This window comes from Acanthopagrus latus, chromosome 18, assembly GCF_904848185.1.
Source record: "Acanthopagrus latus isolate v.2019 chromosome 18, fAcaLat1.1, whole genome shotgun sequence".
Taxonomy (NCBI): Eukaryota; Metazoa; Chordata; class Actinopteri; order Spariformes; family Sparidae; genus Acanthopagrus; species Acanthopagrus latus.
Window position 1 is genome coordinate 16,051,439 of NC_051056.1, and position 16,115 is coordinate 16,067,553.

The following is a 16,115-nucleotide window of genomic DNA, read 5'->3' on the forward strand; positions in this document are numbered from 1 at the left end:
TTCTGTAATGGATTTGGAGCCCTCACATCTAAAAATAGCTGAAGGTCTCTGAACAACCTCACACTGCTTTATGGAATGTAGAGATGCTCTTGTTCTCGAGGGAATAGGGGTACGGTTTCAGATACAAAGCTGTATCCCTTTCAACCCAGACAATGCTGTTCAGTGGGGCAGAGCTATCACCTGCTGTGGCCTGTGCAACAGATAACCTGTGAATGTGGGAGGCTCAGAAATGATAACTCATGATGAGCACCCAATGGGACACACTGCTGTAGAGAAGTGACAACTGCCTGCTGTTAAATTAAAAAAGGTTTGTCGAGTTAATATTGTTGTCACAGCAATGATTTTTTTTTAAATCATTCTCCATGCTGTGGCAAAATATGTCAATCAATATTTAATTCCGTAATGTCCAGCATCTACACTGCATGTCTGAAAGCTAGAATATTCAGTTCCACCTGTGTCACCTCTTGTGTGACACAGGTGACCAGATGGTAACAGAAGACAGGGACTGAAATTACATTATCGTGACAATGCCAGAAAATAGGCCTCAGTCTTATCTAGTATTTCTGTCTGCTACTGTAGATATGGAAGGGCAGTGCAACAGTACAACTGTTATTCTTTTTCTGCTCATACCGTCTGTGAGGAGAGCAGATTTTTTTTCTTTTAAAAAGGACAGAGCCAGCAAAATCACCTTGGGCAGTGGCGCCCAGCACAAATCATAAGGTAACGACAGCTGCCCCCTGTATCTCGCTGTCAGCAGCTCCCTGACTTCGAGACAGTTTGATGTCTGGGAGGCATATTCTCTGATGTCGCTGTAGGTGGGGGAGAGGGCTCTGTCCGCCTGTCAAATATCCAAGGGACGTCCAGCATAGGCGGCCTGTGCACCACTTACAGAGGTTAAAGACTTGTCCATCTTAAGCAACCCCAACCACACACTTGTCTGTTCTGATTTAAGAGTAGGCCACTGTGCAGCGCGTGTGTTTGAGGGTTTATAGAATAGCATGCAAGCGCCTATGTCTGTTTGTGTCTGGACATGCCCTCAAGAAGTTATCTCATAGTGCTAAACTCAGTTGATCTGCAATATTTCATATTTATCTAAAACCATGCCTAGTTTCACATGTGAGCTGTGCCAGTGCAAGCAGAGAGGGCCCTTCCAGATGGAAAAAAAACATTTCTGATACACTTGTCTGATCCCTTACAAACAGCAATCAACGTTAAGTAAAGACACTTTTGTATGGATGCTGTTTGAAATTCCATAACTCACCAGCTAATCATCCATATCCTGCTGAATAATCACTGCAAAATGTGTGAAGATTACCTCACACAACTGATCAAGAAATCCTGGCAAACCTTAAGGGACCTGCATTATTCCACTTTAAGATAATGGGTGCAGTTGGAGTTGATTCTCAGCGCTATCTCCTGCTCACAGTTCAGAATGGCAGAATTAATCTAGTGGATTCATTATAAATAAGCAAGATTGCTCATTTATCCTCTGTTATTTTTAACACGCATGCATACCTACACACATCCTGCAGCCAGGTAGTGTTCAGCCCGCCCCTCAGGCCCAGTGCTAACAGCTTAATCAATCTGGATAACGAGAGTGGAGCTGGGGCAGATGGAAATTGAATATAGTTCTCTGGCTCGCAGTCCAAGTGAAGAATGCTAATTAAAACCTCCATCTTAAATCAATTGCTTATTATAATGCAAATACTGCATAATGGTCCTCTCTCATTTGGGTTTTGTCTGTGTCTCGGCAGCATTATTCATGCAAGCCCAGGCACAGTTTGGAGCACCACTGTCAACACAAAATGTGCTGTCAAGACTAATAATTCCAATTCAAAAGATTAAAGTGTTGAAAATAATGGAAGATGGCATACTACAACCAACCAACACATTGTAACTCAACGTGGTAAATACATAATTATGTAGTGTTACACAAGAGAAGCACTTTTAACAAATCAACTTACTTATATATACATATATAGTTATACTATAAAGCCTTACGAATGATCCATTTCTCTTTACAGCTGAGGTGGGTTTTGTTGTCGGCACATTGTCAGTCAATTAGGTACCCAACTACCATCTGTCTCAGTTATAGTTCTACTCAAGCAAAAGGCCATTAACCCACAGACAACCAAGGCTGCTGTTACACAAGATTGCAAGTCTGGTCAATTAGGTCTACTCTTGCATGAGACAAGTTAATCATTGGCTTCTAGGGCTGCACGCATATACATAATATTAAAAACAGCATCTGGTGCACAGACCAATGGCCATATATATACACAATTACATTACACTACAATAACCAGGGCCTCTCGCCACTATGTTGTTGACTGGATGTTGAAATCTTTTTTTATTAAATCACATCAAATTAATGTTGTCCATGCAAATTTTGTTTCTACCTTAACACAGGGCTTGTGAGGGTTTTTTAATGTGGTCAAAGGCAAATCTTGCTATATGAGTAAAATATCCCGAGTGAAGACTATTTCTTTACCTCTATTTCAACTCTGTCTATGCTCGCCAGCGGAAGGGGTAGAAAATGCAATTTAGTCATTTTTAAGCTCATGATGGGGTAAAAATCAACTGCAATGTTGCAGAGGTAGACAAAATAAGCATGACTTACTCTGATCATGAGGACAGCCTTGCGGATGTCACGGATGCCATCATATACCAGACGGGATGCATCAATGAACTCATTCTCATCCACAGGTAGTGTGGGATTTGCACTCAGAGCTTCCACTGCAGATTCTACTTGTTCTGTGAACCGTGGCATGACTGAGGAAGGTGAGATGAAGGGTGGGAGGGAAGAAAGGAACAAGAGAAAAACAATATTGATCAAGTTTCACACTCAAAAAACACAAAGAGAGGGAAGGTGTATAAAAGTAAGCACATGATAAAGATTAGACAACAAACACCTTTCGTGTATGTTACATATATCATGAATATTTTAGCGAGACAGAACTACATGCTGCAGAAACCAACCGTCCAGCCACCACTTCCAACACAAAACCAACACAGACATAATGCGCTTGTGGGAGCATTAGCACTCACGGCAGTGAGCATTGGTCCAGCTTCCTTACCATTCAACACCTGTGAGGTTCCTCCTGTGATTGCAGTCTATCAAAAGCCACTTGACATTAAGCATCAACACAGACTGTCTACTGAGGAAATTATATTTGAGAAAATTATAAATGATCCCCTCAAAGACACTTCTAAGGCCTGATTGCGTTCTTTGAATACTGTCACCTCTGAACGATTAATTAAAAAGTGTAGTCATTACATTCAACTTTGACAGATGGAATTTTGCTCCGTTGGTTTACTTACTTACTTACTGCACTGTCTTCTATGGTTGCATGAGAAATAGTGAACAAAACGCTGAAGGGAATAGATTCCACATTTGGCATAACAGAGTTTTCCAATAGAAGGTTTCACAAAGCTGTCCCAGCGGGCATGTATGGTGCCCCACTGATGATATAATAATAGCTCCTGAGGGCTCTCCAGCACATCTGCATTAGTGATATTTCAAATTCAGTATTTAGGATTCAGTGAGGCCTGCATCAGAGAGGCATAGATATCAGGATGCAGATGTAGAGGCAGAGAGCAGTAGGAGCAAGAAAGAAAAAGGATTTGGTTTTGTGCTTACAGACCATTTATAACCTGTCGGCTTCTGTATGAAAATGACGTTTAAAAAGAAAACTGAAAATCGAGTAGTGTTATGATTGTTACAGTCACCGCCATCACTTCCCACAACCTATTACTGATGAGTCTTTCAAGTCATTTCACATTACAAAGACAAAAAGATGCAACAATGCATTGTCATTCCTGTCTAATGTACAGCTAATGAACTCTGCTGGTGCCACCAATGTCTTTTTTCACATCCTCTTTCTCAGCTGCACAATCCTATTATGAAACATCACAATATACAGTGGGCAGACATGCATATCATTTGTCAAACAGATGCTCATGTCGAATCTTTGTGAGTTTTTCACTGCATCCATTCAGTATTTTATAATCACTCAGCTACCTAATTAGAACAAAGACTACCATTTTTTTCTGAGAGTGTATTGTGAAATATCGTCATGCTTTGGATTCTTCAAAGTAATTAGCTTTTTGCATCTAGGATTTTTAATGAATACACAATACAAACAACATTTACATACAATTAACAGTTGTGATTTGTCTTTAATAACAATTGAGACAAACTTTCAGTCAGACGGTATTTAAAACTTTAAAATGACTGATAAAAATCCAAACTCTTATTACCTGGTTCTATGAGCTACTACTAAGCTACACAGATGACAATGCATGTCAGAATAGAAATTCTACAACTTAAGCGCTACTCTGTTGAGTTTTAACATGAAACAGATCATTTTATTGCGAGAAAACATCAGAAAATTTGACAAATAATCACCAGAGTACGGTGGCCCTGAGAGCTCACAGCACTGCAACTTAATAAACATACAAAAAGACAAAACACAAACAAATTAAGAAAACATCTTTATCTTCGACAACACATGCGTAGCATTTAGAAAACGCGCTACAAAGATCACAATGCAACACATTAGAAAAAAGTGATGCAAATAGACTGCAACACAACGGAAGTGTTTCCAGAGGACACTTTTTTTTCCTTTTTTGTGATTGCATGATTCAGATTTTAGCCTATTGCAGTGATCTGCTGTTAAACTATCGCTAGCCTTTTGCTTGTAATTAGCCTGCCAATTCTAATTACCTGATGAAATAAATACACATGGTTAATTCATTGTGAAACCATAGACCGTATATAGTGTGAATCTGGCTATAACTACAATCAGAACCCTTAATAGTAGACAGGCAAGTTATACTACCGGCGGCTAATATCTGAATCATGCGATCACAATATTAAAACAAATCAAAAACACGTACTCATCTCATTTTCTGGAAACACTTCCGTTGTGTTGCAGTCTATTTGCATCAGGTTTTTCTAATTGCATCTCTTTTGTCTAATGTGTTGCGTCGTGGTCTTTGCATCATTTTTTTCTAATGTGCTGCGTTGTGGTCCTTGCAACGCATTTTTCTAATGTCTTGCATTATGGTCATTGCAGTGCTTTTTTCTGATGTGCTGCGTTGTGGTCTTTGCAGTGCGTTGTCTAAATGCTGCGCATGTGTTGCCAAACTGATGAAGATGTTTTCTTAATTTGCTTGTGTTTTGTCTTTTTGCATGTGTTTTCTTAAGTTGCAGTGTTGTGAGCTCTCGGGGCCACCATGCAAGAGCTCACCAACTCTCTCAGCACCAGCAGCAATCCTGCTTGAACTACAGCCTGTATTTCTTGACTTTAAATGGGTCTACCCTCAAGAGGGCCAAGCAGTCTTCAAATCTCACAACAGACAAATCATTCTGCCATCTTGTTATAGCTTGCTAGTGATAGAAGCTAACACAGTTTGCTAAGCTGCCTGATAATGACCCAGCAAAGCATATGGCCAAAAATAACTTCTAGGGTAGAAATAGTCATGACTTCTTGACATCTATGTGCAGATTAGTAGTGCTAGAGGAGTTGCTGCAGAAAAAAAACATTTTCTAAGCCAGTTTGTGTGCTAGGTGTGCCTGATTTTTTTTTTTTTTTAATTTTATTTATTTATTTATTTATTGCTTTTTTAAAGTGCCAGTAACATTAAAACGTGAGAAAGCATCTGTAGTAAAGACTTTCAGAAAGCTCTTGAAGAGCAGACTTCTGCCAAATACCCAAGTATCATACAAAACATTTTATCAGGCATGAGGTGGACAGTATCATATCCACACAAAGATTGATGGGTTAGAATGATCTAAAACGGGATTCATTATGAACAACAACAATTAGCAAAGAACCTAAGGAGGGATGTTCACCTTGTCCACCTTACTGACAAAACTCCTCTGAGGAATCAAGACAACAGGTCGGATGTTTTATACTCTTCCTTACCAAACCCATTGACTTTTCATGTCCTGCATACAGTTACACAAACACAAGTCTGAGTAATGGTACTTAAGTGCATGTAAATGTAGTCTATCAGCAGAAATAAACAATAGTTAATTGGTAATTACATGTAAATGTATTTAAGTGTTACCTGTGTTAGTGAGGAGCTTGGTGGCCTCCAAGACCTTCTCTGTGTAGACTCCAGGTTCGTAATTGTCCATTTCAGAAGTGACCACATGGACGACTCTGGCAGCACGACCTCGAATTGCCCCAGCAGTACGATCCAAACCGTCAACATCTTTCTCCTGAAGAGCTATGACACACTTATTCACATCCTCCAGGATGTGGTTCTCTGGCGAGGTAAAACAATGATGCAGTTAGCAGTGTATACTTCTTATTTCTCAAACACACCATCAGCCTGTCTGGACGTTTGGAAGTCAAACTTAAAATGCTACTTTCAAGTTTTTCATCCAAGACATGCTTTCATTAAAGATGGAGCATTATATGTGTAATAATGAGGAAATACATCTAGTCAGGAAATTATCAGTCTTCATTCTGTGTTTGCATATTCACGAATACAGGGCCACTGGGAACCTCAAATATAGGATGGGGAGGGGTGAAGACAAATTCTCAGACTGCTTATTAATGGCAAGCCTGTAAAATGCAAATGTTCACTGTGTAAATTACCGACTGTCCTTGGCTGGAGGTGAGAGAAGTCACTCTGCTTAATGCTTAATGAGAAGTCTTTAAGCGTATGGCTGACAAACCATTTGTGTGCTTTAACACACATGACAGGATGTCAATTCAGACGTAGTGCTGCTGATGCTTCAGTAGTTTTTCTGTAGAGCCAAATCAGCCTTGGTATGTATGGCCCTGATCAGGAAAGACTAATGCCACAGATCCTTTACAGCTGTTTTACCTCCTCTTAGGAATGGTCTGAAGGGCTTTGAGCAAATCTGTCTTAATACTGACAAAAAACACTGTCTACTAATGAATAGCACACTGTATTCACATAATGTTAAAATCATAATTCATCTGTGATCATTTCACCAATGTCAGTGGGATTGTTTTTGCTCCTGCATTACTATTACATGCACCTGATTAACACTTACCAGACACACAAAGGAAGTCATCAATGGATGTTATGTCGTCAACAGCATCAGTGAGGACGCGGACCTGCTTCTCCCACTGCTCCTTGAACAAATCCATATTGTCCTGGGCCACCTTACTGTTGGGCTTGGCAGCAAGGGCTAACGCTGCATTAATCACCTGTAATCACCCAATTACAGCCATTAAAGCTCCATTACAGCATAGCCCTCAGCCACAACATTAGCATAGGTTGATTGTGCGAAATCCCCCACTCTCCCACCCCAATGTTGCGACTGCCGCATGAAGCCAATTCATTCCTGGGAGTGATTATAGACATGGAGTGTTTTGAAGGATTGAATGAAATAAAACTAATAGCTGCTTGTTTTTGGGGAAGAAACATCTGTGGATATCAAAGCTCGGGTTGAATGTGAGTCATTAGATGAGATTAAAAGGAGCAGCAGTGGCAGCAAAGTGGAAGGAGCTGGCAAGGCTCAGAGGTACAGACGAGGGGCTGGTTAGAAGGGTAAGGGATGAAAAGATGGGCTCAATAGTGGACAAACCTTTCAGCAATTTTTATGTGAAAGACGATGTTTCTAAACTGTTAAATCCAGTGCAGGATTTTGCACACATGAAAGGAGGTTTTGGAGGTAACAAGTGGAGGATGTGCTATTATAGAACCAATGGTGTTCAGCAAAGGTGAGGATACAGAATGTTGATCAATACACTAACACACACAAAATTTTGTTTCTGCTAATGACCACATTCAGAAAATAGTTGCTGTCTTTTACCTGCACTCTTTCTTCACTTTTGCCCTATTTTCCATTTGTTTTTAGCCAATGTTGTTAGATGAAAAAGAGTGCAGACTTATTTCAAGCTGAATTTTTTCAGTACGTTTACATTTTGTTCATTTATAAGGCCTACAGAGAGAGTAAACCTATAAGTTCTTCGGGGTTACACAGGGGTACACCTTGCCAGCACCAAGTCCAGGAATTTAATTACAGGTAGCACTACGTTTGGCATGGTTGTATATGTCACCAAACCACAAAAACAGTGCTTGCAGGTGAGAAACCAGAGGGGAATCATGTCCGTGTCACTGCACTGGCAAAGCCAACTAGCTATTATTTTGTTTTCATGTTTATGCTTGTGTGGCATGTTTGTGTTATTGTGCTATTTTCCGTATTTGATTTAATTTCATTGTAGTTAAAATGAATAGACTGTAGGAAGAAAGACAACACCCACACACAGTGCTGCATCCAGTTAACTTTCTACCCCCATCTTTCTAGCACAAATACAGAATTATAACACTTAAGGAAATAAGACTTTAGTGTATTCATATCATGCTTATTCAGAAGACTGACAAATAAGATATGTACACTATTTGCATTATGCTCACTTTGACGTTGGCATTAATTTGATGACCCAATTGTGGTGACGACTGGAAAAAATGAATATTGTCCTATCTGCTTATTGAATTCTTGCATGTAAATTAAGTCACAATTTAATTTTTTTTTTCATTTGCTGAAGCTACTACATTTTATATTGGCAAATCCTGGTGCTAGTAGTAAAAGATAATGAGGCATCAGCTCAAAGCACTGCACAATCAATGAGCTGTGTGGAAGTTGGGTGTAAACGGTCAGGTACCTGGGGGCAAAGACTCTCCAGTTGAGATGCTGCCATGCGGACCAGCTTCACACCCTCTTCATTGTTGGAGATGGAGCATGCCAGGTTAGCCACCTAAACAGAAAGAGCACACACAAACACATCTATTTTTGTGCCACAGACAGAGGCTCTGACACAGTCATGTTTAGAGAGAAACAAAGAAAGAGCACTACACAGAAACATAATTAAACTTGGATAAGTTCATTATAGCATCAGAAATGGAGCAGTGCTGCATTACATGTAATCCTTGTGGAATACAAACCCACTGCTGAGGATTAATCTATAAAGCCTCTAAAATGATACAATATCATGGGACAGAGAGGGGAAAGGGAGAACCAGGAGGAAAAACAAAAGCTAAGCTATGAATAGATAAAATAAAGTTTTGTATTTGTTATAGTTTATGTCTCCAAATCTAAGTTGCAGCTGGTACCTGGAGGATGTGGATATTCTCTGTGAACATATCACAGGGCTGCCAGATTGCCAATACACTACTGGAATCACAGAGGCAAATATTCCTGACACTTTCGAAAACGAGTGAGAACTGGAGTGCTGAGCTAAGCAGGTCTTGCTTGCGCCTGCCAACATTTATGGTTCGTGAGTATATTTTCTTGTAGTGACCAACAAATCAAGCTCTCCTACAATTATTTCTAAATATTCTTGCAGCTTCCACAGCAACATTATGCATCTACTCATATTCACAAAAATATAGGTCAGAGACTTTGAAGATTCCCATTTGTTAGTTGGGATGTGCTGGCAGCAATGCTGAACAGAATGCCTGGGATGTGTGGAACTGCGCCAAAGCAGGATTATCTGATGGACAGAAAATGTCCTGAAACATAACCAATTACAGAAGCAAAAAATAACTCTTGATTTTAGTAAAGCAGGAACAAGAACTGAAAAAGATTTTTTTTTTCCCCAACAACCTGGGTCTTATTTTTGTAGTTTTAGCCATCAGTCTTTTAAATGTTACTTACCAATTTAATTTAAAATCTGGGTCATGTAGCAACACAAACAGTGAAATTATCACATACATACTAAACAAACCTATGATATCTTTTTTTTTCAATCACCAGGCAAACTAAATATACAACCGTTCTTAGTTCCTAATAACTGAATAAACAAAATAAACAAACTGACCTTAAAAAGACAATAAAATTTTATACTGTTTTACATTGTTCATATTTGGCAGACCCTGCCACCTGTCTAACTTAAAACAGTGTTCTGGGACTTTATTTTCCTCTGAGAACAGCTTGTTTATTCTGTCAAGGAAAAAGATATATATCTGAATTTACATTATTAATACTAATATTCTAAATTTAAATTCAAACCCACAGAGTGCCCATTTAAATACTAACACATTCATAAATATGTACAGTAACCCCTAGATTCCACCAGATACATGTCCGCTGCATTACGACTCTGCCACGCCAGCGGAGCTGATAGGTTTCACTTTAGTCTGTATGTAAACATCCACCATGTCTGCTGTGCTGCGTATCTGCTCCGTCCCAGCTCCGTCAGTCCAAAGCCCTCTGGCAAAAATACGCAGAACTTCCATTTCTGGCGGATGCCAGAGCACAACGCAGCACTTCAGGCAAATTTAGCACCAAGCAGACAGGAAGTCACAAACCGAAACAACAATACTTTTCAAGATAAAACCCTTTGTGATAACAACATCATACAAATCTCAAAAAAGACACAAACACATGCTTTTCTACTAATCATTTGTTCAGGAACACATTTTTATAACACATACCTATAACTGCGGTCCCAAGTGATTATAACAAGTGATTATGTAATTATCATGGGAACTCCTCTGTCTCACGTTGCCAGCTGTCAACCGTACTGCGTAGCAGACTCAAAACGCAACCGGTGGGGGTTTCGGGACAGTGGACGGTGGAGCAAAACCAGATCGGAGCCATAAAGCAGCGGACACCTATCTAGTGGAATCTCGGGGTAAGTCGTATGGGATGAAGCAGATAGTTGAATTTGAAAATCAAATGAATGTTTATAATGGACAGCTTGGGTATTCATTTGAATGTTTCAAGTTATTTTCTCTTCAAAATAAGAATCAGAAGCAGGCTTGTTTTTTACTTGTGTGAGCTGATTGCTCATGTTTGTCCTAATGAACTCTACTGGGTTCTGAGATCTCAAGATTTAATCTGGTAGATAAAATGCTAACATAAAAAGCATAAAAAACACTAAAACACTGGTTTGGAACGCATCACTGGCTGCAAGAGTGGCAGAATGAATAAGAGTGTGAAAGATCCTCTCCTCCTCACTTTCAGTTCTACAAGATACCCACCCCCACCTGAAATTTTTCCAAGCAATTTTGCTGATGAGAAGCACTTATTCCACTGCGCTGGTGAGGCACTGAAACACTGATATAAACACATCCTACATCACTATGCAAACACATGCAGGGACCACAGGGAGAGCCTTTTCACCAACCCGGGAAGACAGGTGAGAGAGCAAGTAGGTACAGAAAAACTGGCACTTGGTGGAACCACCTGTGTTTTTACTTTCATGATCTTTCACATAAGCTTTCTCTGGCTCTCACCGTGATACCACTGGGGAAAACAGCCATTTCAGCATAAAGGGACTGTGGAGGAAGCCAAACAAGGAAATGCTACCCTCAAGTCAACTGACGCTATTCAACTTGTCACGCAGTACCATACTATTTAAACTGTCAGGGGAGTCTGAGTGCAGCAAGTCTGTACAAATATATACCACAATGCAAAAGTCTTTCCAAAGAAAATACAACGATGAAAGCTTCGTAGGGCTACAAAGTTATAAAAACCTGTAGTCGTTCACGAATGTGCATTTCATTCAATGACACTGAACAAGTCAAATTATTTGAAATAAGCAGCAAAGACAGGTGCTTCAGTTGCATTACCTTGGCAGATACATGAAGGAATGACAATCCTATAAACATTATCTTGATGGCTGTTACCCAGTGTACCATTTTTATGCACACTATCTCTTTAACTACCATTCAGTACACACCGACTTGGTAGAGATGCGACGTGTGAGAGTCTATATATAACTTGGTGGACATTATGTAGATTTAAATAGACCAGATGACAAACTAAGCTTGTTCTTCTTAATCAGAAGCATTTACCAGAACTGTCTTATTATTCCAACATGATGCAAGAATAGACCACTCAGTGAATAACCATGTCTTAACAAGATGCTACCAAAAAACAGACCTAAAAGGACAAGTAAATATCACTAAACAAGGTTAGATACCAGATAAATATATCTCCATGGATGCCAAGAGAGAAGAGAAGACAAGAGAAGAGGAGGAAAAGGATAAAGTGTTTTATAGACTAAATATGCAATGTCGTCATTTGATGGAAAATAAAATCAGAGGTAAAACTCTGTAGCTATATTTCTTTTTTAGTTGCTCTCTTTAATAAAAAGGAACCATGAGAAAGGTAGTTACTGCTTTTAAACTGACAAGCCCTCAGCTTATCCTAATTTCTTGTCTTGTTTTTAACAGAAAAAAAATCTACTGTCAATTTGCTAATGCAAGGAAAGCTTTAGACTTGATTATTCTTATTCATTATAAAACTAAATAAAAAATAATAGTGAAAAATAAAAACATCCTGCTGTAAATTCTGGCAATTTTAAACACTAATGACAATAATCCATTGGATCACTGGTCACACTCTCAGTGGAGGTATCTCTGCATCTTGGCTTGTCATGTTGCAAATCTTTTCACTCCAGCAAACATAATGAAAACAGAATGTGCACTCAAAACAAACATCATCTAATGTAATTAATGTAAACTAACCCCCTATCTAATGTTAATACCATCTCTTTGCCTGGTTGAGAGCCTCAAAGCTTGATGCCTGTCATACTGAATCAATTTCTCCGGCCTCCCTTCCCATTCTTAAGCTGTCAATCCCTATATTTCTTCCTTTCCTTAGGATGAACAGATCATAGTTTTTTGTCATTAGAAAAGGCATTCAAATGGGTTTACAGCATCTGATAAGGAAATCAAGGATGCTGCATATTCAGCAGTTTTTCTAAGCTACAGTCTTCCTCTGCAAATTGAGTGCTTAAATTTCTATATTGTCCTGAGCACCCTGGAACTTAGAAAGAACATGGCCTTGAGGTAACAACACTAAGCTCAGTCCGTTTCTCCCTGCTCTTAAGATGATGAATTTCACTACTTAAAAATGCCCAGTAAGATGGGAAGAACGGCTAGACCATTGGATTTGGCAACAAATATCGATATGAATATTTATTGCCATGGTTTCTATTCAGATAGGACTATATTTAAACATAGCCTAAGAACATAGGAGCAAAGTGGATAAATTATGGATAAGATGTGATATATTTCTGGTTGACTCCCAAGAGCAGAGGGCGGCAATGATGGTAAGGTCTGTTGTCAGGTCACATAACCTTGACTTAATTCAGTGAATTTTGTCATCATACAATTACAGTATTTTGTTGTTCGATAGCTTGCACAAAGTTAATCTGTAGGATTTTACACTTTAAGTAAATAAAAGTCAGCAAGTAAAAGCTCTAATTTTGCTTTATAACCTGACAAACAAGGGTAGAGGAGCTGCTTAAAAGGGCCTACAAATGTATGTGGGTCAGTCATGATGTGCCTTTCAATAAATGCGTGTGACCTAATGCACCATTTGCCTTGAGGCATCCTTCATTTGTACCATTCATGATGTCATACAAACAGAGCCTGAGATAGGTGGCATTTTGCTGTTCCTGCATCTCAATAGGAGAAATATTTGATTTACAACATATTCAATCCCTGTCTGATAAGCAACCAAGCATTTTGTTACTTCTCACTTTGGACATTGCTTCTCAATTCACTCATATCTATTGTGTTTGGAGGAGGCCATTTGTCAGAGCAACTTCCAGCACCATTTAATACCCAGTTTGCAGGATGCATGTGCAGGGAAATGTCATCCATTTTCCGTCACAGGTGAAAGCCAAGAGTACTAGTACTTTGGCCAAAATGAAGACCTTATGGCATACAAGACGCATATTTCATTACAAAACAATCAGTGCTACTCTATTAGTGACTGAACGTGTAGTGAGCATGAAATTTGCATTTAAAACCCCCCAAAATGGTTTGTTTGTCAACTTACTGATTACATTAGCACTACACTGAAAGCATACAGAAGCCTCATTTTACAGCAGCAAGGATGAACGACGGCTTGGCTGCACCTGCTCCTGCCTCTACATTGCCTCTGGATGCAATCAAGCTGCCTCTAGAATTCATTTAGCATCTGAACATACTGTACCTCAAGATCAAGTCAGCTGTCTACGTTTATGTCCTACATGTGTGTGATTATCTTCAAATGTCATTGGAATGTGTGTGAATTTCATACAAATTAGTGGAGCCTTAATGCAACACAGCAATATGAAAGAAAAGAGAAAAATAAGGGTGTCAATATTCACAACATTCTGGTTACAAAACAGACTCAGCTGTCATGCAGATATGGACAAAGTTTGCCTAACGCTCAAAACGAATTTGAATTATGTGACAAGATTATTTCTCATCTCTGTAAACCTGTGTCGATGCTGTATTTTGAGTGTTTTTATATTTTCCATTGTTTATACAACCAAGGTCAGTCTGTTTTTACCTAATCAACACATGAGAAGATATTGCAGCAAACAATACAATTTTAATGTGTTATATTAAGATATCAGAATTCAAGTTTGGCTAATTCTAATGACAAAGCACAGCACTCATGCATAATTCAGCAGTGGCCCCCTAATATGTAACTACCATTCTAAACTGGTGACAAAAGATGATAAATATTTCAGTAAAAGAGTCAGCTAGCAGTTCAACTTTATAGACACAGGGATCAGGCAGGTAATGACATATTATGGTTAAAAGACCGGAGGGAGAAAATCCACTGAGTATAACTTCTGTTTCTTAATTGACATCTACATGGTTTATTGAGAGCAGTTTGTTCTATTTGTCACTTTTGCAGGGACACCACACGACTCAATGCTAATACCATCAAGCTCATTGTGAGAGGAACTCTCAGTACATTCAACTGCATCTCACAACTAAAAGGTGTTTTCTTTTAATTGAATGTCATGTTGTGTTCTCAAGAAAATCACATTTCTTCATGAATCCCATCTAAGTGCAATAAGCCGACGTCACTCTGTAGCATAAGACCCAACAAGGTCCTGCTCCAATGCCATTTCTGACACTGAAGGCCTTCAGGAGATTCTTAAGGGTCTACTCCACCAGCATGGTTCCCTTTCCCCTCTGATGCTTCAGCGGTTTCCCCAGTGAATGCCTGTGCTGCCCAGATTTCAATGGACCAACTGATCCAGCTACACTCATGGTCATCTGCCCGTGGGGAGAAGTCACTTTTAAAATGTCAGAATATGATGCTCTGACACAGGCATTCAAGAAATAGCTGCTAAGTCCACTAATGAGGACAGCTGATGTTTCTATTAGCTTTTCACCAGTCCATCCAAATCCATCTCCTGTCCCTTGCATCTGAACTCTTTTTGCTACATATACACTTCCTGCTCTCCGACATAAAATTCATTCTCAAACATGTTACTTTGTTAAGACATGATAGCAGCCACAGAACAAGCAGGATGCACTTGCCAATGTTTAAGATATCCATCTTTCTTTCTATCACTATTTCACACATGGATTTGGCATGTGGAGGAAATACTTCTGTTCTGCTGTGGCAAGGACAACATTTCCCCAGAGGTAGCACTTATTCTTGAGTTGTGGTTGTTTCACTCCTTTGGTTTTGCTTAAAAATGTGATCTCTTGCTATAACAACACATAGCAATGTTCTGTTCGTCTGCTCACAATTGCATCACAGCATGAGATTAGAATCAGCTTCCACTTCAATCTATAAAAATGTGGTTAGACAGTGTGGGCATGTGTGAGAGAGACATGCACACGCACGTACGCACGCACACAGAAAGACAAAAACAGCGACCAAAAAAATAATAATTTCAGTGTTTACAGCTATGTTTTCATTACGGAAAAATATCCCAGATTGCTGTTTTCTGAGGCACTGTAATCCTGAAGTTGTATCACGAGGGAATGTCTGAGAATAGAGCCACAGATATTGAGCACAGAAAGTGGATCAAGACTGATGTTAACTAGAAACTAAACTAAAATGTCCATAACCAGTGGGATGAAAAGGAAAAAAAATGAGCGTTTTATATTTGGGTCATATCAGGTTTGGACTGTGGAAGCAGTGAAAATCCTCCATTACCTCGATCAGCTTGTTGGCGTGCTCACGGAACACCTGTGCATATTCCTTTACTTCTTTCTCATTGCCATTCTTGGCAGCTTCAATCAGGACCAGGAGGGGAACATTGGTCTCCAGGAAAGAGTCAGAGACATGGTCCATTACAGCTTTACGCAGCTGTGAAGTTAGAAATTTAAAGAAAAATGAAAAGGCACTGTTAGAATAATATAGCATCCTG

General features: G+C 39.3%; 1 protein-coding gene across 4 annotated transcripts in view; it reads right to left on the reverse strand.

The window, feature by feature from the left end:
* The window catches only part of ctnna1 (catenin (cadherin-associated protein), alpha 1), a 74,980-nt gene that overhangs the window by 21,510 nt on the left and 37,355 nt on the right, over window positions 1-16,115 (reverse strand). For all 4 annotated transcript variants that reach the window (XM_037076442.1, XM_037076441.1, XM_037076444.1 and 1 more), the window contains 5 exons: window positions 15,902-16,054; window positions 8,655-8,747; window positions 7,037-7,193; window positions 6,076-6,276; window positions 2,621-2,772 (listed from right to left, as the gene is read on the reverse strand). In XM_037076442.1, the coding sequence (XP_036932337.1) occupies window positions 2,621-2,772; window positions 6,076-6,276; window positions 7,037-7,193; window positions 8,655-8,747; window positions 15,902-16,054 (756 nt within the window). The remainder of the gene's footprint in view (window positions 1-2,620; window positions 2,773-6,075; window positions 6,277-7,036; window positions 7,194-8,654; window positions 8,748-15,901; window positions 16,055-16,115) is intronic.